This window comes from Tachysurus vachellii, chromosome 7, assembly GCF_030014155.1.
Source record: "Tachysurus vachellii isolate PV-2020 chromosome 7, HZAU_Pvac_v1, whole genome shotgun sequence".
Lineage (NCBI taxonomy): Eukaryota > Metazoa > Chordata > Actinopteri > Siluriformes > Bagridae > Tachysurus > Tachysurus vachellii.
The window spans coordinates 10229587-10257443 of record NC_083466.1 but is presented as its reverse complement, the minus strand read 5'-3'; the positions used below and the strand labels follow the sequence as shown (position 1 = coordinate 10257443).

Below are 27857 nucleotides of genomic sequence, written 5' to 3'. Positions count from 1 at the left end.
TTCAGTGATCATCCTTTTATCCTGTACATCATCCTTTGATAATTACTGATATCTAACTATTACTTAAACAAATTGGATTAAATACAAAAGATACGGTGAAAATGTTCACTTAACTAACTGGTCAAATTGCCTAAATCCTCACCTACTGGCCAAATCCTCACCTACTGGCCAAATCCTCACCTACTTTGCTCTACAGTTACTTTTAGCTTTCAGCCAAATTTATAGTAAACCAGTATATCTGTACCTAATGTATACCAGTATATCTGTACCTAATGTACACCAGTATATCTGTACTAAATGTATACCAGTATATCTGTACTAAATGTATACCAGTATATCTGTACTAAATGTACACCAGTATATCTGTACTAAATGTATACCAGTATATCTGTACTAAATGTATACCAGTATATCTGTACTAAATGTACACCAGTATATCTGTACTAAATGTATACCAGTATATCTGTACTAAATGTACACCAGTATATCTGTACTAAATGTATACCAGTATATCTGTACTAAATGTATACCAGTATATCTGTACTAAATGTACACCAGTATATCTGTACTAAATGTATACCAGTATATCTGTACTAAATGTATACCAGTATATCTGTACTAAATGTACACCAGTATATCTGTACTAAATGTACACCAGTATATCTGTACTAAATGTACACCAGTATATCTGTACTAAATGTATACCAGTATATCTGTACTAAATGTATACCAGTATATCTGTACTAAATGTATACCAGTATATCTGTACCTAATGTATACCAGTATATCTGTACCTAATGTATACCAGTATATCTGTACTAAATGTACACCAGTATATCTGTACTAAATGTACACCAGTATATCTGTACTAAATGTACACCAGTATATCTGTACTAAATGTATACCAGTATATCTGTACTAAATGTATACCAGTATATCTGTACTAAATGTATACCAGTATATCTGTACTAAATGTATACCAGTATATCTGTACTAAATGTATACCAGTATATCTGTACTAAATGTATAGTGAAGATGCAGTTTCAAAACAGTAATTTTGAATAGTGCATAAAACTGCCCCAGAGGCTGAAACAATATGCTTTGGCTAACTAACACTTAAGCAAATGAGAGTTTTTGACTCTTCACACTGACCATTGTAGAACCTGAAGGGCAAATTAAAAGGAGGGATGATGGCCAGAGATTTAGTGTCTTCAAACACCGGACAGAACTTGAGTACATACACGGCTCCATCAGCCCCTGGACTATTCTCCATAAGTGCCAAGTCCTAAACACAAACACACACACACTTTTTACTCTGACAGATAAATCCATGGTGTAATTTGTATATAAGACTGATGTACTGCTAAACGTTATTAAATGCATTGTGACAAATATCCATCCAGAATGACTTTAATATATCTTATTAATAAGTATTATGCAATGGCATATAAGAGTTATGCTAAAATGCCATAACTATTATTTCAATCAATATAATGCGACTCAGGCTGGACATTTACTTTAAGTCAACCATGATGTGGGTTCCAATACATTAGCAGAGTCCTGGAAATTTGTTGAAACGTTATTATATACAATTAAATGAAAACATATTACACCCAGAAACATACACACACTTACAGTGATAAGAGTTTCGCCATTAGTTAGATTGTATGTTAGACTCTTGGCCTTGTTCTCAAACATTGGAACATCTTCTGCATCATCACCATCAACAGTTGTCACAGTCAGGAGCACTTTTCCATTAATCCCCATTCCAGCTTGGTTACTGTGCTGATCCTGTGAGACAAAACAACACACACACACACGAAACAGTCATCGGTTCTCAGTAAACACCTCTGTTGACAAGTCTTGTTTGGTTACATAAAGAGATTTTAGGTCAGAAAGATTTTTATTTAGATTTTTAATAGACATGGACAGGCGTTGTTCAACCTATTTATTTATAAACCTGAAACAGCTCACCATTATCTTCAAGCACAGTACTTGTAGAAGAGTGCGGTCAGCCAGACTGCTGCTGTTAGAGACCACAGGAGTTGAAGCAGGAGAGTCTGGGACAAGTTTGACTGGCTTATTGGCAACAATATCCAGAGCGATCTATGACAGAGAAAAGAATTCTAGTAAATAATCTCACAGTGCCACGTGTACAAGAATATAAACAGGTAACACAAATTAGGCCAAAAAACAGCAATAGATAAAGAATATAACATAAATAATTATAGATATATAACTGAAGTGCAAATATATTATATATATACACACACACACACACACACACACACACACACACACACACAGTATACATATACATATCGTCGCTGTCAGGCAGAAACCTCGTATGTCCAAATTTGGTCAATTTCATATTTTTTCACATATCGATGCTATTGGTCAGTCCCCACGTGGGTCTGTTATTTTTACAAGTTATTAACCAATCTAAAGTCTTGAAAATAGCTTGAGCGCAAATCTCTTAACTCCATTGGACACTTCAACTGTCCACCTCTTCCTCACTCCGCGGGAGAGCTTCGCGTCATATTTCTCCTTAAGAAGAGTCGCAATGAATCAACACGTCTTCTGAGGTAAATGTCTTCAAATCACTGGGCTCAAAGAAAAATAAATCTTGACCCCCGCTAGTTCTGGTGCTCGTTTGAGGACAGGAATTTAGAGCAAGACAATCCACTGCAACACGGACTAAACCCTGTGCACTGCAGATAAGGTACGGCGTTTTTTTAACTTCCTGAAAAATAACGGTTTTGGAGATACGAGGATTCCGCCCGACAGCGACGATACACACACACACACACACACACACACACACACACACACACACACACACACACACACACACACACACACACACAGAACATAACAGTGGATTACCTGACTGCTCCAGATGGACTTGATTTTCTCTACAGCATAAACAAACTGCACCATGTACTTTCCCACTCGGGAAGGAATCTCTTTATCTCTGTGAGAAAACGGACAAGAAATTCATTTCCCTTTCCAAAGAACAAATCATCTTTTGTGTCTAATACTCTTTGTAGTAAAACTGTAATAGTGATTTTGACAAACTTGTTACCTGAAGTAAAAGTGGTCATCCTCTTCCTTGTCCTTGGGTTTGCTACATTTGAATGTTGTTGCCTGAAATTGTCAATTGTTCGTTATAGTAATTATACGTGACTACTTTAGCGATACAGTTTAATAGTCTTTTGTGTGTGTGACTCACCCCATTTGGAGGGTGGGATCCTGAAGCCAAGCCTTGCCACAGAAGCATGGACAGACTAGATGGACTCGCGTTCTTCACAGGTCTGCCATCTTCAGAGAGTACACTCAGTTTGAACACTGCACGTGCAGAAAGCCGATAACACAGAAGGTCAACACCGAGTGTGCAGTTTAAATACTTAACAGAAACATCTTATGCTGAGAATACTCACCAGGGAAAATATCTCCTGCTCTTAATACGGATTTGCTGTCGTATTCTACGCTAAGCTTAACGGGATTGTTGGGATCAGGTAACACACACAGCTTTACAACTGGGCCAGGAATAATATTGCTTTTACTGAAGGATCCTCTGAACTCCAGCTGATGCTCTCCTCTGCAGATAGCAAATAAAAAAATGTGTACATAGATAGTGGGTAATTAGGCAGAAGGTCTAGAATTGTTTTGGGAAAGTAAATAAGGACTTTAAATGATGCTGGTTTTTGCTCACATTGTCGCTGTTATGGTTTCCAGTATAAAGCTGGCCTTTCCTTCTGTATCCACGGGCTGGGACATCACTGAAGATTTCACCTGCAGCACCCACACACATACACACACACACACACACATACACACACACACACAACAGATAGTTTGGTTAAAAGATTTAAAAAAATAAATAAAAAAACACATCATAAATACTTTGGGACAATTGGGTTCGGACCGCAGCTCCGAGTCAGCAGAATAAGAATACAAAAACAGAATTCTACATAAAAAGAAAGACGACGACTTATATACACTATATACATAATATATACAAAAAATATATACAGTAAATACATCGTAAATTTAAATACCTATACAGGTGAAAGTATGGTGTCGCACAGTAAGATGTGTTCATTAGAATTTTGAAAAATATACAAATCTCAAAAAGTCATGTCAACAAAAGAAAGGAATAAAACATGACAGAGCTGGTTATTATAGGAAGATCATCCATTTTGGCTTGTTAATGGAGTGTGTCACACCGTCATTTCCTAAACGAGCACATCCTATTCTCTTCTCCTCTATTATCTTATATAATAGAATTAATACAGAAACCTAAACCATGCAGCCATATGTACTTTCTGAGTGATGCTGGCTTGATCCTGTGCTCTTTGGATCGTTTTATTATCGGTAGTATTAACAGCATATAATACACGATGATAAAAAACGGTGATATTCAGTTTTCCACCAAAACATTTCAGTACATTTAATTCAGTGCATCACTGGTTGGAAGATACCTTGAGCTGTGGTGACAGAGGCTTCATTGCTATTACAACACGCTGGTCTGGAACAGGATTTCCCCAATCATCACACAACTGCAGCAGGAATGGAGTGTTCAGACCTTGTCCGTTTACAACCTGTACAGGCTACAAGGACAAGTAAAAACTATCATTTCAAATCATTTCTTTTTACACTGTCTGCATTTCTGTAATTGTTTTCACAGGATTTCAAAAAGAATAACGAGAAAGTGCAAGAGAAAGACACTTCTATAAGTGTGTGCTATTTACCTGCTCTGGTGCTTCCAGCAGAGTGATTTTTACGGGTGGTCCTGCAGTGACTTTTATTCTGGCAAACCCTTCAAAATTCTGGTATTTAAAACACAGCTCCCGTTGTCCAGGAGAACCTTCTACAAAGCGAACGCCAGTCACCACCATTTTCGCTGTACTGGTCTACATAAAGACAAGACACACACGTAGACCACAGACAAATATAAAATCATTTTAATATATACACAGCGATCTAACAGGTCCTGGATGGATCCAAGTACAAAAACATATTGCAAAATTTACTGAACATGTTATGTAATTGTTAACGTTTAAAATCCAGATTTTTAACTTTTATCAGCTCTTTAAAAGATCCGGACACAAGTTACTGCTCGATTTCCATTAAGTTTAATAAAATCTTAAGTAATGCATACGTTGGCAGAAAAAAGATTAATTAAGATAGATGATTGCATCATTTATGTCTGTCTACCTGCCAGTCGAAATTCAAGGCTGATTCATCAAGGTTTTTTGCAGACACACTGACTGCCTTCATGCTGTCAGCACTTAGAGCATCAGTCTTATTGCCATACTGATCAACCACGTCAACATCTAAAACAAACAAACAAAAAAAATAATAATATATAAATAAATAAAAATAATAATGAGGAGAAAAAGCTGATTATTTGGGGGCGGCTACGTGAATGATGCCTATGATGAAACAGCATTTTTTTAATGGATCATCTTGACTATAATAACTGATTACAATTTAAGAATGTAACAACTGTTGGTTTTTAATATGGCTTTAGTAAACAAACTAGTTACATTTATTAAACCGTGATCCCAATCTAGATAGGTTAAAGTTCATCATGACAAACTTTGATGTTGGCTTGACAATGTGTGGATGTTTCAGAAGCATAAAGATAGAGAAAAAGTGTGACAGACAGACAGACAGACATAAGTCAGATGAAGTGATAGTGTGATACAAATAGAGTAGTAGAGAAACTATTATTAGTAGAAAAGTTTTTTTTTGTTTGTTTTGTTTGATGTACAGTAAAACTGCACATCTGATCAATTCACAAAATGCAGCTTGAGAAGTCAGAGCAGTCTGAAGGGCTGTGCTGAGTTTGGCGAATGTTCAATTGAAACATTTTGGAGTTGTAACTTCAAATTTTTCCAGTGTGAATCGTGAGCTTTTTAATTTTCTGGAAGGAGAAATCTGTGGTCCCAATCACACTAAGTGACAATCCGGCTAAATAATCTCATAATAAAAACAATAATCTGAAACAGCAGAACAGAATGTTACCTTTGTCAAGCCAAGATCATATCATGTGGGCTTACCAAATTAGTTTCACTGACCAATAACACTTTACCAACTCCTTTGGTCAATAGGTTATGAATAAAGGCTGCTAAAGACATTTTCAGCTCTGGCTGTACCTCAAAGCTCAACCATAAATACAGTGTAAACCACATTAAAGTGAATTGTATAGTTTTTCCAATTTCACGTACAAGTGAAGGTCAAGGTTTCATCAAATGAATGTTTTTTGTCACACATTACATAACGTGATCCTGAGATATGATCCATAATGATCCATTTAACACTAGAACTGTTAAAGAAAATGATTGCATCCGAGACTAAACAACAAGCAATGGTGGAGTTTTTGTATTCTACATACTAAGATATTTATTCCTAATTTGAGGTTGGGTGACTGGCTAGAAGAGATCTTACAAATATTTCCAGACAGAGTTTCCCCCATCCGGACAGTTGTCTCATTAAGAGTTATCTTCAGATGATCGGGCTCGTCAGGCCGTGGGCTATAAACAAAAAAAAAAAAACACATGTACACTAAATCAGCTTTCAGAAACAATCTGCATTTTTAACATAGTAAAGAGGATCTTGAAGCTTCAGGGGGAAAAAAAGATGCGATTTTAATTTGCATTCATGCATTATAAGTCTTACACTATGGTAAAAGACGTGTCGACCGTGTGCTGATCCTGAAATAACACCTGACAAAATTGTTCTCCGTGTGCTTTAGTGGGAACACACACACTCGGTAGTCTTCCCTTTGTCAATTCTGCTGTTTTAATATCTGCAGCCCAGTTGACCTAAAACACAAATGTATATCCTTAACGCCATTTAGCACGTTTACTGTCTCTTTTACAGCTCTTTAACATATGTAGACAGCGATGTGAGGAAACATGCAAACATCTACCTTTATTTTCTGGGCAAGACTCTGTGTTAAAGCCACCTTCCTGCCCCCCTCATCATACAGTCTAAAGCACAGACTCCCGAGGGTGTCGCCAGCCGTCCACTTAATATGCTCCTTATTCTGGAGTACTATGTCATCGTCCGAATCATTCTCCTGCCTATAGATCTCGATACGGAAGACACGGCTGCTTGGCAAAATACGAATTGTTCTCTCCACACAAGCCACAGCCTTTTGATTCTATACACAAATACAAAAAAAAAAAAAAAAAAAAATCAATGGTTATCTGCAGAGATTTAAATAACTTCAAAACAAACCACATATAGAGTCACAAGCTGCCATTCTATAAACAGCAGAATTTTCTACAGCAAATATTGGCTATTATGAGTGGAGGAAAACTGCAAAATCTAGCTATTCAATAAATGTCTTCTTTTTTTTTTATGAGGAAAACGGAGGTATAAAAATTCACCAATTCGGAAAACCAAGATATTATATATCAAGATATAAAAACCAAGTTATTATTAGTTTGTCTTGAAACATTCATAAATACCTGACTGTCCACACACACAACATAAAAATCACAATGTAATCAAATGTGACTGAGGAATGAAGTGGGTATATGTACAGATAAAAAAAAAATGTATATCTTACAGGAATGGAAAATTTTGCAGTGAGGATACTTTCGGTGGTGACGTCCTTCAGTTGTAGTGGTTTTGCCAGCAGCACACCAGTCCCTGTATTACTGCAGTCAGCCGTGTACACTGGCAAATCAGAGGCTCCGAATAACTATACACACACACACACACACGATAACAAAAGAATAAACCCTAAGCTAATAAATAATAGCTAATAATAAACAATTTACATGTGTTAGATTTTCCTTTCTTGGTTTATGTGCTACAAACATATAGCATAATTCTGCTACTTAAAAGTCTCCGTCTGTTACAGGAAAGCAGGCAACTGCTCTTTTTTAATTCTTTGTACTAATTAACAGTTGTTTGGTTGGTTAATATATTTTATCAGCTGTCTGGTTTATCCACTTATAAAATTGCTAATAAAATGTTATGTTTCTGTTACAAAATTGAATAATAATTACATGCAGACATATATGCTTTACATTTCAAGTAACTGATTTTTATTTTAATTAAATGAGATCTAGGTATCAAGAACAAAAGTACTTGATTAGCCACAATATGGTATACTTTAGAGCTGCATTTCTTAACCTGTGGGTCACAACACTGTAGCAGGGAGGTCGTGGGAAGACGTTTTGGAACAAATGTATACAATACTTGTCTAACGGCACCGCCTACAGGCATCATGATATAACCATCTTCTGACTGGATAAAGTTACCTGGGATTAGCAATATGTGGTTTATAGTAATCATTGCTTGAGTGATGATTAGACATGGAGCGATTTCATGTCAAAAACTAGTGCAAGTATAGAGGCAGGTTCACACTGCGCATAAGGGAACTCAAAACTAATCACCCTCCCATCATACAAATATCTTACGATATAGCAGGGCAAAATATCTGATAGTGTATTACTGTACAATACAGAATACCAGCTGAGATCTCAGCTCTCGAGCATATTAATGAAACACGCACACAAAATCCTTATCGCGTTTAAATAATTGAACATAAATTCCGTTTTGTTGCTATTTTATACCAAATACCTACTACCACTACTGCTGCTATACAGTATATTTTAAAAAAAAAAAAAAAAAAAAAAAAGGCAAAATATTGCACAATATTGTTATTTGCACTCCCACACTTTATGTACATAACTGATCAATCATATTCTATATTCATATTTAATACTCATGTCTATATTGTATCTCATCGTCTGCATTGTCTTGTATAGTTTCTATAATTTAGTGTTATTTATGTCTGTACTTTTGAGTGTCACAAACAGCTGGAACCAAATTCCTTGTTTGTGTCAACACACTTGGCCAATAAACCTGATTCTGATAAATTAAAACACGAAGGTGCGTCATTAACGTAATTTGCGTCACGCAGATAATGTTGTTGGTCGGGAGTTTATCACTCTTAGCATTTACAATGGCGCAAACACCAGTAAAACCAGGAAATTTCTCTTTTTATAGAAAATTGGATGGCACTCTGAATAAACGCAAAGTTGTGTGCATACAAAAAAGTGCTAATGACAGCTTACATATTTGCCAAAACAAAAATGTAAGCTTTCATTAGCACTTTGTGTTCATTACACTTACAGTGAAATGAAACATGCACTATTTATTTTGTTTAATAAATTGCTTTATCGCCATTGATATTTAGCTATTTACCCTGTAGCTGAATTGCTAAATTGCTAAAAAATATGGTTGTTACACACTACGCAACGGTTTGCCGGTAGAACCTGCAATGTTTTGCTTTTAACCCTTGTGTTGTCCTCCTATACAAATTAGGAGCGCTGTGTCAACTTGACCTTGTCTGTTTTGACTGCTTATAAAAAATTAAGTATATATGATAGCCTTTTTTTTTTTTTTTTTTTTTTACCTTTTTAGTCTAACTTGTTTCCAACATATTAACATATATATATATATATATATATATTCGGTATAATAAACCTTATTTATATACAAAAATGCCTCATTTTGCAAAAAAAAAAAAACAAAACAAAACAGAAATTTTGAATTATTTTCACTATAGAGGCACAAAAGTTGATGCACAATTACAGGCTGGCATATTTCAAAGGCAGGAGATTGTTTTGAAACCATTTTTAATGTCAGCAAATAATAAAACCTGTTTTTTTACAGGCCAAATTGACTTGAATGCTTATAAATCAAAAATTCTACAATTATCACCATTCTGTGTGTAATATCTATTTTACCCACCTGATGTCATCTGATCAACCAACAACAGGCTACACACACACACACACACACACACACACACACCATAATTTCATGTGAATAAAACTTCGTTTACCTCCTTATGTTTTTTTTATTATACTTAATTTATGAACGATAAACCTTATGAAATTTTGCCATGTTTTGAGTAAAATAAGCAGAAATTATTAAATATTATTTTGGATAACCACTGACTGATGAATGTCAAACATTACTCAGCATATCTCCAGGCCAAATCTTACTGATGCAACTAAATTCATAAATAAGAGAGAGGAAACAAATATGATTTGAATATGAAAACACAACGTGTGTGTGTGTGTGTGTGTGTAAAGATTGTTGGAAGAAGAAGAAGAGAAGAGAAGATATTGTCCCCATCTGGACAAATGAATATAACAAGTGTGAAATATTTACAAATGATTGTTTTTGTTTTTTTGGAGGCCCAATGAATTGCAATGCCCAATGCTTGTGTGTGTGTGTGTGTGTGTGTAAAGCTTGTTGGTAGATCAGATTTTGGCCCAAGTTGGACAAATGCATCTAACAAGTGTGAAATATTTACAAATGAGTAGCTGTTGTTTTTTTCTGGAGGCCTAATGAATTGCTATGCCCAGTGCTTGTGTGTATGTGTGTGCGCATGTGTGTGTAGCATCATTTCAGTACATCATATTTTGCCCTCTGCTAGGCAAAGGTATATCAAAAGTGAGAAATATTTACAAATGTGTAGCTTTTTTTTTCTGGAAGACTAATGAAATGCAATGCCCAATATGTGTGTGTGTTTGTGTGTGTGTGTGGGGTGTGAGTGTGTGTTTTGGGTGTGTGTGTTTTGGGTGCGTGTGTGTGCATGTGTGTGTGGGGTGTGAGTGTGTGTTTTGGGTGCGTGTGTTTTGGGTGCGTGTGTGTGCATGTGTGTGTGTGTGCGCGCGTGTGTGTGTGTGTGTGAAATATTTACAAATGTGTAGCTTTTGTTTTGTCTGGAGGCCAACTGAATTGCAATGCCCAATGCTTTGAACAGTGTTTGTGTGTGTAGCATCATTTCGGTAGATCATATTTTGCCCTCTGCTAGGCGAAGGTATATCAAAAGTGTGAAATATTTACAAATGTTTGGCTTTTTTTCTTTTCTGGAGGCCTAATGAAATGCAATGCCCAATTTGTGTGTGTGTTTGTGTGTGTGTGTGTGCATGTGTGTGTGGGGTGTGTGTGTGTGTTTTGGGTGCGTGTGTTAGTGGACATTTTATGTGTGCATTTTTGTGTCTGTATGTATGTTCATTGCGCTGAAAAGGGCAAAAGTGTGACCTATTGCCCCACTAAATGTGGCCGAGTCAAAATGACCCAAGCGGATCAAAAACGCGTAGTATATACTGTTCTGAACACATAGTTCAACGAAAATAGACAAAACTAATTTTGCTTGCAAAATTCATAATTTGGAACAATCCTGGTAAATTTCAGGCAAAAATGTGGAAGAAAACCCAAGTTATGACACATTAAATTCTTCCAGCAGGGTCAAAAAGACCCAGGGACAACATGAAGGTTAAATGATATTTAAAAAAACAGGCAAACAAAAACAGGCAACGGTTACGGTGTTCTATGGACAGAACGATGCCATACGTGTAACAGTTGTACAGATCTTCAGCCTGGCATAATATAGAATTTAATTACTGGGATGAGTTTATAGGAATTTATATTTAGGGATCCATGACGGATTGAAATGTAGCTCAGTTAATCTGATTGTAGAATGGAAACGGTTTGAGGAATGTGGATGTTCAGTGGAAATGTTACCTGGCAGCGGACAATGAGTTTGGAATGCGTTGTAATATTATGGAACACGTCCTGAACTTCTACTTTGAAGTCTGCAGCTGTGCCGTTCTCTATGCAAACTTCATCTGTAGGCTTCACCACCAGCTGATGAGGAGGGCCTGGGGAACACAGCAGAAACTCGAAGTAAGCGAGATTAAAAAATGACAAAATGATGAGGAAAAAAAAAAAAATTCTTTAATAATATAATAATATGAGGAATAATAAAAGCACAATAATTATTGTTCCTTACTTAAAACCGTGTGGCTGAAAGTTTTTGAAAGCTTTTAGAAAATGGTAGATCATTTGATATTTAAAATACAGATGCCACATTCCAATTTGTCCGTCAGTACAAATTACTGCGCTATAAGCAATGCAGCTTTTCTTCTTCCAAGTGTCAGAAAATGACTGCGAAATGGTCCAAAATGATTTAGCTATATCTATAAGTACACACTATACATTATCAATGGGTTCATTGCTTTAATTTAGTATTTCCCTGCGTGTGTAGACTCACCTGGACGGACACTAATTTGGAACGTCTGGCAGTCTGGGTTGAGGCCTGGGATTGTTACCTTTACGGTGTGTACCTGTCAATAGCATTAACAGTTGCACAGTAACTAACAATGAAGATAGATGTTTAATGATTCCATAAGTTTAGATTAGTAAAGCCACAGCAATGTGAACCACGTTCAATTCCATGGTTTTTATAACTCAAATAGATAAACACTGACCTTCTCAGGATGGTTGGCTTTACCCATAGCTTTCAGGTCTTGTATGGTGAAAGTTTCACTTGCATTCGTCTTTTCATAGCTCAGTTTCAGTGAACTGATGCGTGTGTTGATTAGTGAGAAAGAGGAGAATAAAAAAAAAAAAAAAACCTCATTTCATGTAATGTGAATTCTTGACTTTTAAGCACTTAATAAATCAATCAATTTCAAACTGCCTGTAAGAATACAACTGCTTTTATATTTTCTGCACATTACCTGCACTCTAGCTGGGGTTTGATACCAGAAGGTGGCTGAGTTGGATGACTAAACACATCTGTAAATTTCAGAGGCAAAGCGAATGGTACTCCCACCTGAACGGGAGAAGGAAAAACACCGACCGCAAAAGCTGCTGCACTGCTTTCTGAGAGCGTGGAAAGAAGAGCATACACATGAACAGAGTGGTGGAGAAAAAAGACAAACAGAGACACGTTCTGGGACTGTTTGTGTGATGTCAGGTGCTCGGCTTTAAATAGATTTTTTACTATTTATTTAATAATGAAAAAATAAAAAGCAAATAAATTCACAAAATAATTGTTACCTTTAATGCTGAAGTTGAGCGTATAATCAGGTAGTCTTCTTCCGGCCCACTCTTTCGCTGGGGGATCACCGTCGTTCAGTACAGTTTGCAAATGAAGCGTGTACGACCCCAACTTATTAAAATTTTCTAAATACACAAAGACAAAGGGAATCAAGCAAGATATTTTTGTAGACGGTTAGAAAAGCTGAGAATTGATGTCATAAAAAAAAAAATTAAAAAAAAATCACAAACAGTTCCCTGCGATTATAAGAGGATTTTTCATTTCTTGTAAGGTACATACTGTAGCATTAAATATTTTGGTACATATCCCATGCTTGCAATAACTACAACAAGCTGGTGAGCTACTGACTAACCTAACCTTGATGCAGTTATTGCAAGCATGGGATATGTACCAAAATATTTAATGCTTTAATACGTTATATTTAAAAATATTTAATACCTTCTTTCTCCACACTTCGACCTTTCCAGTACTTTGCTAGATGCTACTTTGAATCTTTGCTTCCAGAACCTGTGTGAACCCGTGTGGCCCGTCTCTGTACTAAGAATTTTCATCTGGCCTGATGAGTGGTCTGATTAATCTGCTGATGAATGACCGCTATATTTCTACAGAGGTCTTATCCAAACCTTTGGAGGTTGTTGGTTGGTGAAGTCCCTGACTGCTGTTTTGGGGATTTTCCTCACAGCTCTCACAATGTTTCTGTCATCAACAGTTGTTGGTTTTCATTAAATGAACTGTTCAATATCTAATTGTTAGTATACCACAATTTCCGTTCTTTTTTTTTTGGCTATGCCTTCTTTTCTTAGCTTCAAAATGGCTTGCGTTTATCCCATGGAAAGCTCTCTTTACAGACGTTTATCCTTTTTAACAAAAAAGGGATATGGGGGGGGGGGGCATGGTGGCTTAGTGGTTAGCACGTTTGCCTCACACCTCCAGGGTTGGGGGTTCGATTCCCGCCTCCGCCTTGTGTGTGGAGTTTGCATGTTCTCCCTGTGCCTCAGGGTTTCCTCCGGGTACTCCGGTTTCCTCCCCCGGTCCAAAGACATGCATGGTAGGTTGATTGACATCTCTGGAAAATTGTCTGTGCACGAGTGAATGAGAGTGTGTGTGTGTGTGTGTGTGTGTGTGTGCCCTGCGATGGGTTGGCACTCCGTCCAGGGTGTATCCTGCCTTGATGCCCGATGACGCCTGAGATAGGCACAGGCTCCCCGTGACCCGAGGTAGTTTTTTTTTATAACCGGTATAAAATGAGTGAGTGAGAGTGAGGGATAAAAGTCACACACTTTCCAAGGAGTCCAAACTTATTTTGTTTCCATTCCAACCAGGTAGAAGCCTGTAGAACCTCGGACTGAACTAAACAAACATTCAACATGCTACATCAAGTAGAAATGTGTGTATATTCTGATAGTGTAATTAGATCTTTACCCATTTTTTTAAACCAGTAGTCCCACTTAGCGCGCCCACAAACGAGATAGTTGGTTACAGTGTCCTTGTTCCCAGCTGAGAGTAAAGAACAGAATAAAAGATTAGACTACAACATGGCAACACGTACATAAGAAGAAGAAGAAGAAAAAAAAGAAGAAATCTACTCACAGTGCCAGACTACTTCAAGCTCAATATGTAATTTCTTGAAATTAACACTGGGTAAAGGCAGCCGTGATATGCTCTCCCCTAGTTTATTCAAAATCTCAACTCTGATTGGGCCTGAAGTTAGAGAAACAACACAACACAAAACATAGAAAATTTATATTTCCCTGTTCAGTTGTCCTACAGATAACAGGATAACCACATAGTACGTTATACCCGTATGTGCTTTGTAATCATTCCATTCCAACATTTGTCCCTCTTTGCTGTAATAACAACCTTTCCTCTACTGGGAAGACTTTTAACAAGATTTTGGAATGTGGCTGTTAGAATTTGCTTATGTGATGAGGTCTGGGGTTCAGTCTGTTATACACTTTATCCCTAAAGGTGTTCGGTGGGGATGAGTTCAGAGCTCTGTACAGACCAGTCAAGATCGTCCACTCCGTCCTTGACAAACCATGTCTCAATTTACCTTGTGCTTTGTCAAGGCGGGACGTGTTTGGATCCTTAGTTCCAGTGGGAATTGTATAAACATACAAAAACATTCTAGATCATTTTGTGCTTCTAGGATTGTAGCAACAGTTTGGGGAAGAACCACATATGGGTGTGATGATGAGATGATAAGATTTATTTTGTCTGTAGATGTGTGTACCCATGGGAGTCCCAGCTGGCTGGATAGCATTCTCAGGCCACGGATTCCCCTCTGGCCATGTGACTTTCAACTTATCCGGAAGTCTATAAGAAGACAAACATTTGACATTGGATTTATTTAAAAACTGGATTTTAGTCCTACAATTTAACACATCTATGTTTTTACTGCAGTTTTACTGTATGTTTGACAAACAATCAACACATTTGGGTAATGAATCTATAGAAATAATTGCAAAACTTTTCTCCTTGCCTTTAGATCGCTGCAGATTAAACCAATGGGCTTGTATACACTGATATATGTCAATGTCAATATCAATGTCAAATTTATTTCTATAGCGCAACTGCACACAACACCAGTTGACCAGTATGCTTTAGATCAATGCAAAAAACAATAAAATATCAATAATAGATTAAAAAAAAACATAAGAAGAACAAAAACAAACAATAAAGTACAATATATTTCATCCTGGACCATATGCTGATTCAAAAAGGTATGTTTTTAACCTTACTTTAAAAACCGATATGGAAGGAGAAAATCTAATACTAACATGCAACGCATTCCACAGGCTGGGAGCAGCTACCGAAAAATATATACTGAATATAAACTTTAATAGAAAAGAATACTATAATAGTACATTCACTTTAAGAGAAACACATGTACACCTGCTTATTTATGCAGTTCTAGTCTGTCAATCATGTGGCAGCAGCACAATACATAAAATCATGCAGGTTCAAGGCCAAAAGCATCAGCTAATGTTCACACCTAACATCAGGGTGGGGGAAATGTGTTATCTCTGTGATTTCGTGGCACGGTTGTTGGTAAAATGAGTTGGTTTTTTTTTTTTCCCCAGCAACTGCTGATCTTCTGTGATTTTCAACAGTCTCTAGTTTCCAACGAATGATGCAAGAAAAAAAAGAAGTTCAGAAAAGATCATGGGCCTCAGGCTGACAAGAATGGAACAAAATGTGTTCTGCTGTTGCTGCTCATCCACATCAAGACTTGATGTTTTGTGCATGCTGAGATGCTTTTCAGCTCACCATGGCTGAAAATAGTGATTATTTGAGTTGAGTTGATCCTTTCTGGCAGCTCGAACCAATCTAGCTGTGTTCATCGGACAAGGCATTCCCACCCACAGAACTGTTGCTCGCTAAATATTTGTTTGGTTTTCATACCCTCTTGAATTTATGCAGGGTAGTTTGTGTATGTGAGAGAAAATCGCAAGAGACCAGTAGTTTGTGAAATACTCAAACCGGCCCATCTGTTCGCAATCAAAGCTGCAATCAAAGCCACAGAGATAACACGTTTGTCTTCATTCTGTTAATATTACCTGAAGCTTTTAACTCGTCAATGCATGACTGTTGCAGTTCCAGCTGTGCCACCTGATTGACTCATTAGATAACTGCATGAAATGTACAGTAAGTGTTCCTAATAAGGTGGAAGGTGAGCGTATTCCTGCGACAAACGATTCTCACAACGTGTAAATGCTGACAAATCTGGGGGATTATCAATGACATCAACATGGAGGATGTCAGAAATCTAAGTAATAATAAACAAGAATGCATTTGACCAATATCCAAATTATAAAATGGAAAGATAAGGAACAAGTGAGTGAGTAGAAACAAAATTCGAGTTGCTTACTTGTTTAGATCATTCGCAATGCTTTCCTTGATGTCATCATGTGTAGCCTGTCTGTCGATCTTAGTAATGGGGATGATCTTAACCCCATTATACAACTCCTTAGGTTCCTGCAGACAATGTTCAGTGTTATGCACATATATTTCCAGGTGAAACTTTTGTGCTGTCGCTGATATGAGGAAATATTCAGAACAGATATTCTGAAAGGCACTTTGATTATGCCTTTGATTATAACAAACAAGCATTCACAGCATAAATTATGTCACCGAATCATATCAGAAAATAAGTTAATTCCGCTACCAATAAAACAACACTTCAGCTTAGACATAAACATTCTTTATTCTGTATAGTAGATTCTGATTGGCCAGCTAAAATACTGAAATAAAGCAACCCACAAAAACAGAGACCGTCTGTAAACTTACCAGTATGATTTGCACATACCCCCCAGTGGCATAGACGTCGCCTTCATGGTCCCCATAGAGCAAAAAGTGCTCTATTGTGCCATAAACTATAGGCTGAGTTTTCATCGTCTTCACCTAAAAGAGCCACAAGAATTTGATTCCGCAAAAATACTTCTTTAAACAACAAAAAACAAAAAACTTAGGTGACAACAAAAAACCACAGATGTTCAATATGTTGTACTTTTTCTCTCTAAAATCAACCTTTAACGAAAGCCATACTTGAAAAAAAAAAGCCGTCTTTTTCTTATTGTGCTGTCACGAGCATGTGCTTACAAAGGCTTGTGGGTCACATGATACAGATCTTCTATAGTTTTTTGTCATGTTTCTGAGCTTAACCTTGATGGGAATTTGCTAGGAAGGTGACATCTGGGAAGATTAGTGATTCTTTTTGGAAACATCCTTAAACACTTCATGACTGTTCATCTTGGCATGACGTAGACGCATGCCGGAGTGCTTCAGAACTCTCTTAATTATTGTGGATGTAGGAAGGGTGTACTTATTTTTCCAGAAGCTTTCCTACATATTTTGCATATATTTCATATATATTTTCGCCAGATTTCTGCATATATACCCCTTAAGTACTGTGTAATTTTAGCTCTACTACTAAGACACTCCATTTTTCACCATGCTTAGTTTCATTTGATTTGGTATTTTTCATTTCACTGCTAGTTATACATTGTATGTTACTGTGTATGTGACAAATTATCAATAGTAGGTTTGTCAGTCTCTGTGCATATCTTTGAGCCTTGTCAGCTTGTGTCAGCTTACCTGCTGTCCAGTTTTGAAGGTTTTACCATCCCACTCGATGGCTTTGTACTGAGCCCACGGTGACTGCCGACGCTTAGGTTGCATATCTGGGCGAGTCGTTATACATTGGAAACCAAAGAACCTGACCTATAATAAACCAATCCAATGGAACATGCCACACATGTCCAAGCCAGGAAAACAAGCACCAAATGAGTGAAATGTGTCACCTGGGCCTAGTAATCATTCAGTGTCTTCACTGAATATAAATGTATGATTAAAAAAAATGCATACCTGTTTATCATATTTTTCATGGCACATACTCAACCAGTTTGTGAACTCTCGGTTGATGTTCGCTCTTTGCTCCTACAAAAGAAATGACAATGATTTACGATGTTATTAACTACAATTGCATCTAATGCTGAAGAAAAGGGTAATGGGCCATTATTATAAAAAACAAATAAATAAATAAATAAATAAAATAAATTTTGCAAAATTTGCAAAAAAATGCAAATTTCAGACTTTCAACAGCTTCAAGACAGCAAGAAGTTCAATGTATTTTTGAGGAAAGGTTACATTACCTGACCATTAAGAACTTTTGTAAATATGGTCTCTTTGTCACGAAGCTGTAATTCCAGATCCATGAATGTGAGTTTGTTGGTGCTGACCTGAAAACGGTCATTAGTGAAGAGAACGCCCGAGATCCTGTTATAGCATTCTAACGGTACTGAACCGACTTTACTGGTTCTTGCACACCAACTAAACCTAAAACAAACAAAAGCAGGTTGAATAGTTTTAAGAAGGCTGGGTAAGAAATATTTACATTTACAGACTTGCCAACCACATAGTCATAAAACTCAAATACAGACACAACTGCCAATCATTCCAGCTTCATATAGCAAGTCTTTTGGCCATTTCTTTGGTAAAAAAATAAATAAAGTCTGTTCTTTTTGCATATTTTTTTAAAATGAAATAAATGCATGATGTTTTATTTAAGTTTCGTACAAAATATTCTGAAAAACGAATTGAATCTAGAGTTGTGAACTGAATCAAATCATGACTGGAGTGTTATGGTTCAAATGCATTCCTACTCCTAATGCCTAAGGGTTTACAGATCCGCGTTTATATAAATCAGGAGACGAAATATACTGAGATCGTTACTCATCAACGGAGGAATAGGGAATTAATCGTCCGTTCCAAAAGCATTCAAAGATGGGTCTTTTCCCTCGGCCCCCAGCGTGTAAAACAAAGCAGTCTTCGTCGCGCTCTGGAGCTGTAAGACAGGTGGAATCAGACAAACAAGTCATTTGTAAATCAAACCAGAAAAAGAATGTATTCCCACCACCAGCCACAAACCTTTAACATGGAAATGGAATGTAAAACTTTCATGTAAATTACGCTGTATGTTCTGAAAGCTCAGTATGTCCCAGCAATATGGTTTAAACATTATAGCTGCTGATCCAGGCAACCTTCTGGTAATAAGGTTTTGGGCATTAGCCAGGGAGTCTCTAGAAACAGTTAGAAATATACCTGGTTTAGGGGCATAGGGGTCCTCTGGATAGGTTTCTCTGTCGTACAGGAAGGGATGATATCTAATCAGACCCTCTACTTTGGCGTCTCCTTCTTTAGTGGCTTTAAACTCAAACTCAGCCACACTGGAGTTTATAAAAAGAGTCTGCATGTCGGTATCTATCTCTTTTAAATTCAGTAGCTTTGGCAAGCGAGGGTACCGATCAATTAAACAGATCTGGAAAAAGAAGGAGAAAGGTTATTATTGGGGACGTTTGCAATAGATTTACTGGGAAATAAAAATTCACCAAAGCATAATATTACAATCCCGAACAAGTTATATTTTTAAAAAAGAGTGTGCAGGGGACCAATAATTGTGAACACACTAAGTAAAAGCAGTACACCACAGCAAGGCAAAGCAAGGCAAAGCAAGGCAAAGCAAGGCAAGGCAAAGCAAGGCAAGGCAAAGCAAGGCAAAGCAAGGCAAAGCAAGGCAAGGCAAGGCAGCTGATTGCATTAAGCTCCTACCCAAACCTGTGCAAATTAGAATCAGCTGGTTTAGTGCATGCTGGAAAAAAAAAAAGACTTACCCATCTCTGAACACGAGTATACAAACATGTCATCATGGGCAGAAGCAAGGAGCTTTCACAAGAACTTCGCAACAAGATTGTTGTGCTACATAACAGCAGCACTGGCTACCAACACATTTTCTTAGCTGAGCTCTTTGCCTTTATCCATCATTAGATGTTTGCACTGCTGTTTCTTAGCGTGTTCAATATGTTTTCCCTCCTGTCATTCCACTTAAAAACAACTTTCTTTTTTTTTATAGATTGTAAAATCCTGTGTGTAGATTTCTTTAGTTAATATCAGTGTCTGGTCAAAATATAATATGAAGTTATGCATTGGAACTGTGTTGACATGTCAAACACATATTTCTATAAGATGGACAAGAATAGTCAAATTCAGTTGAATGAGCTCTAATAGCAGGCCATTTTAATAGAAATATGCAATCAAGGGAAAAATAAATACAATCAAATAAAGTGGGAAAAAAGATACATGTAAACACACCCAAGAATAAGGTACTATTTATATGTATTTAATAACTACTATTGTTCATTTGTTTGCCATAAACGGTGACAATTACAATGTCTACATTCGCTGAAGGTTGGCCATTCGCTAATTTAATCATTTAAATGTAGGTAATAAGGGACTGGACATTTTCATTTAGTATCCACAATTCTTTATTCTTAAAAATATGGCTAGAGAGAATAAAAGGACAAAAAAAAGACTACGAAGTATTTTGAAGTAAAAAAAAAATTACATGTACTTATCCTCCAGTTGCCTTTGTCCATATTATATTTGCATTAAAAATGCCTAAATGTGTCTAAACTTACACACATACTAGATGTACATACCTGGATGTCAATGTTTGGAGCAGTTTCTGCAGTTGCTCTGTTTCCCATGACATTTCCTTGTACACCGTGAACATAGTAATGATAGATGTGCCTTAAATGAAAAATAATAATAATAATAATAGTAATAATAAACAAACAGAATTAATATGCTTTGAATTAGTGTGTCTGTGGTGTGTAGGAGCGCATGTTCCGATACTCACGCCAGCTCTCTGGTCCAGGAGACAAAATCGTCTTTCAGGTAGGCAACATGTTCTGGGTGGACTGCAGTTATGACTATAGTAGTAAAACTCTCCTTGCTTTTCTCTTCCAGAACCAGAGTTTGCAGGAAACGCTCCTTATCCACTTTCAAATGAGAGCCATCTCCTGGCTGTGCATTATGGTACGAGAAAAGTATTAGGCAAGTTCAAAACTCCAAATGCACCAATGTGAGAACGACACGATTATACCTTAATAATTCGACGTGCACGTGATGCTGGATTAAAGCATACTCGAGCATGTCCGTTTACCTTTCTGTTCCGGATGATACCAGAATAAATTTCTTTGTTGTTTTTCTCCTTCTGCTCAAAGTCTTCTTTAGACATGACAAACTCGTGGACGTCTGGAGAGCCGACTGGTTTACTTATGATCTGTATTAAAATATGTATAAAATATATAATAAAACAATCATACAGTCTACAGTGCTAACGGTCTGTTAATGACGTTTAGCAGAAAGAAGGTGTCATTTTCTTTTCAATGTCATTTGCCAGTTTATTAAAGTGAACACAGCTAAAAGTTTACTGTACAGTGATGCTTACAAAAAAAAAATGAAAAAAAATAAACTTTAAATTAAACTTTAAAGAATTAAAAAAAATTAAATGAAGCGTTTTGTTTTGAATTCTGCTTTGGTTTTTTTTCTAATATATTAATTGCATAAGTCTACTAAATTCTGCAGAGTTTGTTCAAATGCTTTTCTTCAATCATGCTACTTTACAAACACATTTATAAACATATTAGTAAATCTAACACACACACACACACGGGCACAGTGTGTCTACACACCACTGTTAAAATAGAAGGTTTATGTGTAGAAAATGAAACCAAGAGCAAAAAAAAAAAGTGTGTGTGCTGACACGAAGCAGGCTGTGCACAGATGGAGAGTGTTTATGCAAAGAAAGAGTTTCAAATATTGGCAAGTCAAGAAAAACACTTGTTCAACAAATACTAGTTCAGGGGGTGTGCACTGAACTGAAAGTTCCTGATTGTATTTCAGTTTCATTATTACATGGCTGTAATTTCACACTGCGGGTGAAAAAAAATCTGTAATACCGACACGATTTCTTGGTTTATACATAAAAAAAAAAAAAATTGTCAGCAGTGTATACATACAGTCTGCCTTAGCTTCGTATAAAATTGACAGTCAGGTGTATGGGATCTGGCAGTGATGAGGTGTAGCACCTACCCGTACACACTGGCCTATATAAAACACAGCCTGTTTGCCTCCAACACCAAAGTAGGAGATGTCACTGTTCAGACTGCGAGGGACTGCACTGGGACGCACATATCCTGATTCATCACTGGGGGGGGAATAAAGGACATTTGCAAAGCATATGGGAAAGTGTCAGTTATATAGAGAGAACACCACGATGTGGTCAGCTTTGTGGCTTTAAAACTCCAAAAACAAGTAACTGAAATCCTAAAATCTGTCAGTGTATTCATTTTAAGAAAAACACTGTATTATTAAAGTGATTAAGAAAAAGTATTTAAGCAGAAAGACTTTGTTTTCCGGTGTGCTGTTAGTTTACCTCCTAAATGTGCTGTTGTCTCGATTGAATTTAGAAAGGCGATAAACTGCCCAGTTATTTAACTCCTTGGAGGTCATTCCACGTCCGTTATCCATCACTACTACTGCCGGTCCACCTTGAGACTCATCAAAGAACTGAAGCACAGAGACAAGCAGAGACAGACCCACACAGGCACGCACAGAAAAAGAGAAAACAAAACCTGTCAGAGTCAAATGAAGTTTTAACAAGTAGCTCATTTTGATAATCCGTTTAAACCCTTCTTACCAATCTTATGTCGATGCTCCTGATTCCAGAATTACGCGAGGTTGCAGAAAGTGCATTATCAATAAGCTCAGCAAAGGCATAGGCTAAAGTATGGAACACAGACACAAAAAGATACACATACAGGAACAAAAACAGGAGGGCATGCACACCCAAACACACGTGAAGACGCGCACACCCAAACACACGTGAAGACGCGCACACCCAAACACACGTGAAGACGCGCACGCCCAAACACACGGGAAGACACGCACGCCCAAACACACGGGAAGACGCGCACACCCAAACACACGGGAAGACGCGCACACCCAAACACACGGGAAGAAGTGCACACCCAAACACACGGGAAGAAGTGCACACCCAAAACACACATACACAGACACTCTCCATTAATAAACAGATTTGCTAAATACAGACCACAAAAAAATGTGTGAAACAGAATTAATTTTAAATCAATTAAAAGAAAAATTCGAATGCGTGAGCGTTCTAAGAGCGAGAATAACTATGTACTTACGTAGTGCCTTTTGTCCTTCACTGGCATAGTACTCATACTGGCCGCTCTGCACGATGGTGTGGAAATGGGGAACATACTTAATTGTTTCTTCAGTTGCAACAGCCAGTTCCTGATCCACTGATTGTAGCAGGTATAAAGTTTTTCCATCTGATAATTCGTCTACAAAAGTCACAATAAAAATTTAAGTTATTTCTTCTGGAGTTATTTTGCTTAGTAGCAAACACACACACTACCACATCAGGGAGTTGTGACATGATTTTAATTCATTTAAAATTTATTTCATACCATCAGGGCTGGGATGAACATTCACTTTTAGGTAGTTTATAATTGTGCCCACAGTTAAGGTAATTCTTGACTTGCACTTAAATGTTAAACTATTCAGTGGTTATCAATTGAATGGTCATGTTTTTGAGTCAACCAAATTCCTTACCGTAAACGTCTGAAACGAGCTCCCTGCGATCGGTCGTTGTGATCACAAAACGTTCATTTCCTGAGATAAAAAAATCCTGAAATTAAAAAGAAAAAACAAAAAAAAAACTATTTAATAGTGGGTTCATGACTTAATTAAACTTACACTATATTTGCATAATGCATCATGCAAAACTTACAATGCAAATTGTAGAAGTTTAGTTAAATTTAATTCATGTAAATGGTCTTTTGGTTTTCTTTTATGTTCTGGTTTCCTCCAGTGATTAAGGCTTATTAAGGGTTGTTGATCTGAGGATCAGGTTTTAAGCTCCAGCACTGCCAAGTTGCCACCGTTGGGCCCTTGAGCGAGGCCCTTAACCCTCACTGCTCCTGGGGTGCTGTATCATAGCTGACCTTGCACTGACACCAACCTCCAAATGTTGGGATATGTAAAGAAAGAATTTCACTGTGCTATAATGTATATGTGACAAAATAAAGACATTTAGAATAAAAGCCAATACACTTTCAGAAATACACCTACTTGCTAAAAATAATAAAAATTCTAGCATAGCAGGAGAAATAGATACTGTAGAAAATGTTTTAAATATCTGATGTGCATTAGTGTGGAGATATAAAGGACTATAGTGATTTTGAGAAATCATGAAAGATCAGGTCATAAATTGCCAAATGTGCAACCAGCCACCTTTAATTTTCTAGCAAGTGTCTAGCAAGAATAGTTTAAAAGTAATGACTTTGACTAATAGGGACTTTTCTGTAGTCCAGTTTTAACAGTAAAATTAGGGTCACACTGTCTCTATATCTCAAAACCTTATGTAGATACAAGCCTGCAGATCTGCACACTATTTGCTGGGAATAGTGACATTATTTCCCACAAGTATGAAGCAAATTTTAAACGGTATGGCAGAAGGCATTCGATGATTTTTATAAGGATTGACCCTAACCAGGATAAAGTATTTACCAATGAGGGGCAATCCTTATAAAATCATTGAATGCCTTCTGCCATACCGTTCATACCTTTGGGAAATAATGTCACTATTCCCAGTAAATAGTACCCAACTGAGGACCCACTCGAGGACAAACCTGACAACCCACTTGAGGACCCACTTGAGGACAAACCTGAGGACCCACTTGAGGACAAACCTGAGGACCCACCTGAGGACCCACTTGAGGACAAACCTGAGGACCCACTTGAGGACAAACCTGAGGACAAACCTGAGGACCCACTTGAGGACCCACTTGAGGACAAACCTGAGGACCCACTTGAGGACAAACCTGAGGACCCACTTGAGGACAAACCTGAGGACCCACTTGAGGACAAACCTGAGGACCCACTTGAGGACAAACCTGAGGACCCACTTGAGGACAAACCTGAGGACCCACTTGAGGACAAACCTGAGGACCCACTTGAGGACAAACCTGAGGACCCACTTGAGGACAAACCTGAGGACCCACTTGAGGACAAACCTGAGGACCCACTTGAGGACAAACCTGAGGACCACTGTGCCATTCACAACGCATTATTATTCCACACCACACATTTCTTATCAGTGTTAATCCGGTGGGAAGTTAAAATGTTACCTGACACGTCCAAATGCCCATTAAATAACATTATACTGTGGAGCTCCATTATTTTAACTTGGAATTAAAAGCGCACCTGGCAACAAAATAAAGTTATCCCTTAATTATTCCTGTAGTCGGATGGATCAGGTGTCTCAAGAGCACAGAAACACTAAAATATGCAGTAAACGTGTGAGTAGACGTGGATTAGCGAGCTGGCTACAGTAGTGACGTCACCTTTATCACCTGAACACACAACTAACGAGCTGTTCTGCAGACGATAATAAATAAACCACAGGTAACGGAGCTAGCTAGCTAGTTAAACTAGGTGCTCCTCGGGGATTAGTAGATATCCACCCACCTTGCGCACAGCAGACAGAAACTGTGTGTAGTTCTTCCCGCCGACATCCACCACCTTTTTAGTGATCCCTTTGCACTGGGGGCGACAGTCAAAGACATAAACAAACCGGCTGCTGTGTGATGCCTTCGCTGCAGGAACTCCCGATTCCGCCATGTTTACACTTCTCTACGTTTCACTTATTTCAACACTTTATAGTCTTTATACACACATATTCCTCCAAATTCTGGACGAAATACCGCACCCTTCATCCAAAATGTTTGCTTAACTGATAATTGTTAACACTTAAGTACTGTTGCACTTCAGAATCACTACTCTGTTGAAGGTCCCAGGAGCTTTCACACACCTCCGTTCGCTTTCGCTTTTTGTACCCGTGTTGTCAGTTCTCCATGCGTTGGCTGGGTTGCCAAATCCGCACACAGAACTGATTAAAGAAAGTAAATTATCGTACCGATGCACCGGAGAAACTTCGAATGCATGGTACAAAAGCGTATAATAAATACAATAATAAAGTACCAAGAGCAGACAGGATATTCTAAACATTTTTTAATAGATTGTTTTTTTATTACAACTGGCAACCCTAGATCAAGCTTCGCGCCATATTCTTCAAATATACTGCATCATCTGCCCATATCAAGGAGTCATTTAACTAGTATAAGTGTTTATGCCTAGTCAGGTCCTGTGGTTCATCCTTGTTATTCAGCCTTGACACAACTTTGTGGACACTCATCTTCACTTCTAGACATTTTTTTAGTGTTTTTTTTATTTAACCTTCATGCATATCATTGCAAATTGTCTATGTCATTTTAATAAAGCAGTATTATAAACACACACTTCCAATAAAAACTTAGTTTTCATTAGGACCCACAACTTTCTCATGGTGTTAAATGCATTGAAACGGTAAGTAAATCAAGCAAAAGTAATTAATGAGGTGTAGTGTTATAGAAAAAAATAAATAAATAAATAAAAATCCACCGCAGGATGCTGTACTTTGGCACAATGCAATAAGAGAATTATTTGAGAATTAAGAGAATTTAACAGCGTGTCCAATGCCCAAGCCCATCCTGACCACATTCTACAGAGGAACCATCAAGAGCACCTGAGCAGATGCATCATTCCCTGCTATATGGGAATTACAGTCGAGACCCTGCAGCAGATAGTCAGGACAGATGAGAAGATCAATCTGTCTATATTATACTGTTTGTTTTGCACTGTCTCTTGTCTTTGCACCATCCCAAGATTGCACCCAAGTTTGCACACATGCACTTTATGTGGAACTGTGTGATTGTACTCGCCCCTAGTTGTTTTATGTCGCTTCATGTCTTTATGTAGCGCCGAGGTCCTGGAGGAACCTCGTTTCATGTCATCCTGTACTGTATTAGCTATGGTTTGGTATATGGTCGAAATGACAATACAATACAAAAACACCTTGATGTGACTTGATGTCCTCAAATGGTTTATTCCTCTTATACCACAGCAACTTGTCTACCATTGCAAATTTTCATATATTACTCAATGACACGTGATGTTTTTAGCTGTTTAAAGCTATATTTAATGCTAGATAGTTGGAATACTGAACACTGGCAGTCTTCTGAATCTGACTCAGTCTTCTTAGAGAAATATCTCTGTATCAATAATTCTAGCTTTTCTTTGGTAAATAACGACATATTTTTATCTATCGATTATGTCGACAGGTCCCTGTGATACCAGATAATTAATGATAATACTGAAATAATTATGATTAATCTTATGCACACAAAACACTTAAGCCAAGGAGAAAACAAACAGCTGCAGTTCAAATGTAACCCACTTCCGGTGGAAAACCACAAATCTAGCAACACCCTAGCAACGTTGTCAGAAGAGGTGTGTAGGTTTCCGCAATGGGGATTCGTCCTGCTCTCAGTAGTCTCAAAATAATAGTGCTAAATATTTTAAATTAAATCTGTTTGGGCACACATGCTATATAGGCAGCTCTTTTAAAACTTTGTGAACTTAAAATGTTTTCAGGTTGTTTTTTTTATTTAATTCAATTTAATTTAATTTAGTGCTTTTAACAATGGACAAAATA

The 27857-nt window shown here is 37.4% G+C and overlaps 1 protein-coding gene across 1 annotated transcript in view; it reads right to left on the bottom strand.

Annotated features, from left to right (window-relative positions):
- The window catches only part of smchd1 (structural maintenance of chromosomes flexible hinge domain containing 1), a 31968-nt gene extending 5798 nt beyond the window's left edge, over positions 1-26170 (bottom strand). Inside the window, exons 1-39 of the mRNA XM_060874178.1 lie at positions 25793-26170; positions 23876-23951; positions 23446-23604; positions 22935-23017; positions 22671-22804; positions 22328-22442; positions 21396-21515; positions 21090-21256; positions 20890-20980; positions 19496-19712; positions 19127-19238; positions 18547-18730; positions 18260-18331; positions 17990-18115; positions 17183-17296; positions 16764-16870; positions 15126-15208; positions 14483-14593; positions 14315-14389; positions 12892-13017; positions 12570-12714; positions 12318-12411; positions 12101-12173; positions 11572-11708; positions 7586-7720; positions 6941-7174; positions 6688-6833; positions 6457-6542; positions 5221-5339; positions 4755-4916; positions 4485-4613; positions 3716-3795; positions 3441-3601; positions 3233-3348; positions 3086-3147; positions 2887-2974; positions 1975-2106; positions 1636-1791; positions 1153-1285 (exon numbers count right to left, since the gene is read on the bottom strand). Of these exons, the coding sequence (XP_060730161.1) occupies positions 1153-1285; positions 1636-1791; positions 1975-2106; positions 2887-2974; positions 3086-3147; positions 3233-3348; positions 3441-3601; positions 3716-3795; positions 4485-4613; positions 4755-4916; positions 5221-5339; positions 6457-6542; positions 6688-6833; positions 6941-7174; positions 7586-7720; positions 11572-11708; positions 12101-12173; positions 12318-12411; positions 12570-12714; positions 12892-13017; positions 14315-14389; positions 14483-14593; positions 15126-15208; positions 16764-16870; positions 17183-17296; positions 17990-18115; positions 18260-18331; positions 18547-18730; positions 19127-19238; positions 19496-19712; positions 20890-20980; positions 21090-21256; positions 21396-21515; positions 22328-22442; positions 22671-22804; positions 22935-23017; positions 23446-23604; positions 23876-23951; positions 25793-25945 (4813 nt within the window). The 5' untranslated portion in view covers positions 25946-26170. The remainder of the gene's footprint in view (positions 1-1152; positions 1286-1635; positions 1792-1974; positions 2107-2886; positions 2975-3085; positions 3148-3232; positions 3349-3440; positions 3602-3715; positions 3796-4484; positions 4614-4754; positions 4917-5220; positions 5340-6456; positions 6543-6687; positions 6834-6940; positions 7175-7585; positions 7721-11571; positions 11709-12100; positions 12174-12317; positions 12412-12569; positions 12715-12891; positions 13018-14314; positions 14390-14482; positions 14594-15125; positions 15209-16763; positions 16871-17182; positions 17297-17989; positions 18116-18259; positions 18332-18546; positions 18731-19126; positions 19239-19495; positions 19713-20889; positions 20981-21089; positions 21257-21395; positions 21516-22327; positions 22443-22670; positions 22805-22934; positions 23018-23445; positions 23605-23875; positions 23952-25792) is intronic.
- Between the last annotated feature and the right edge of the window lie 1687 nt (positions 26171-27857).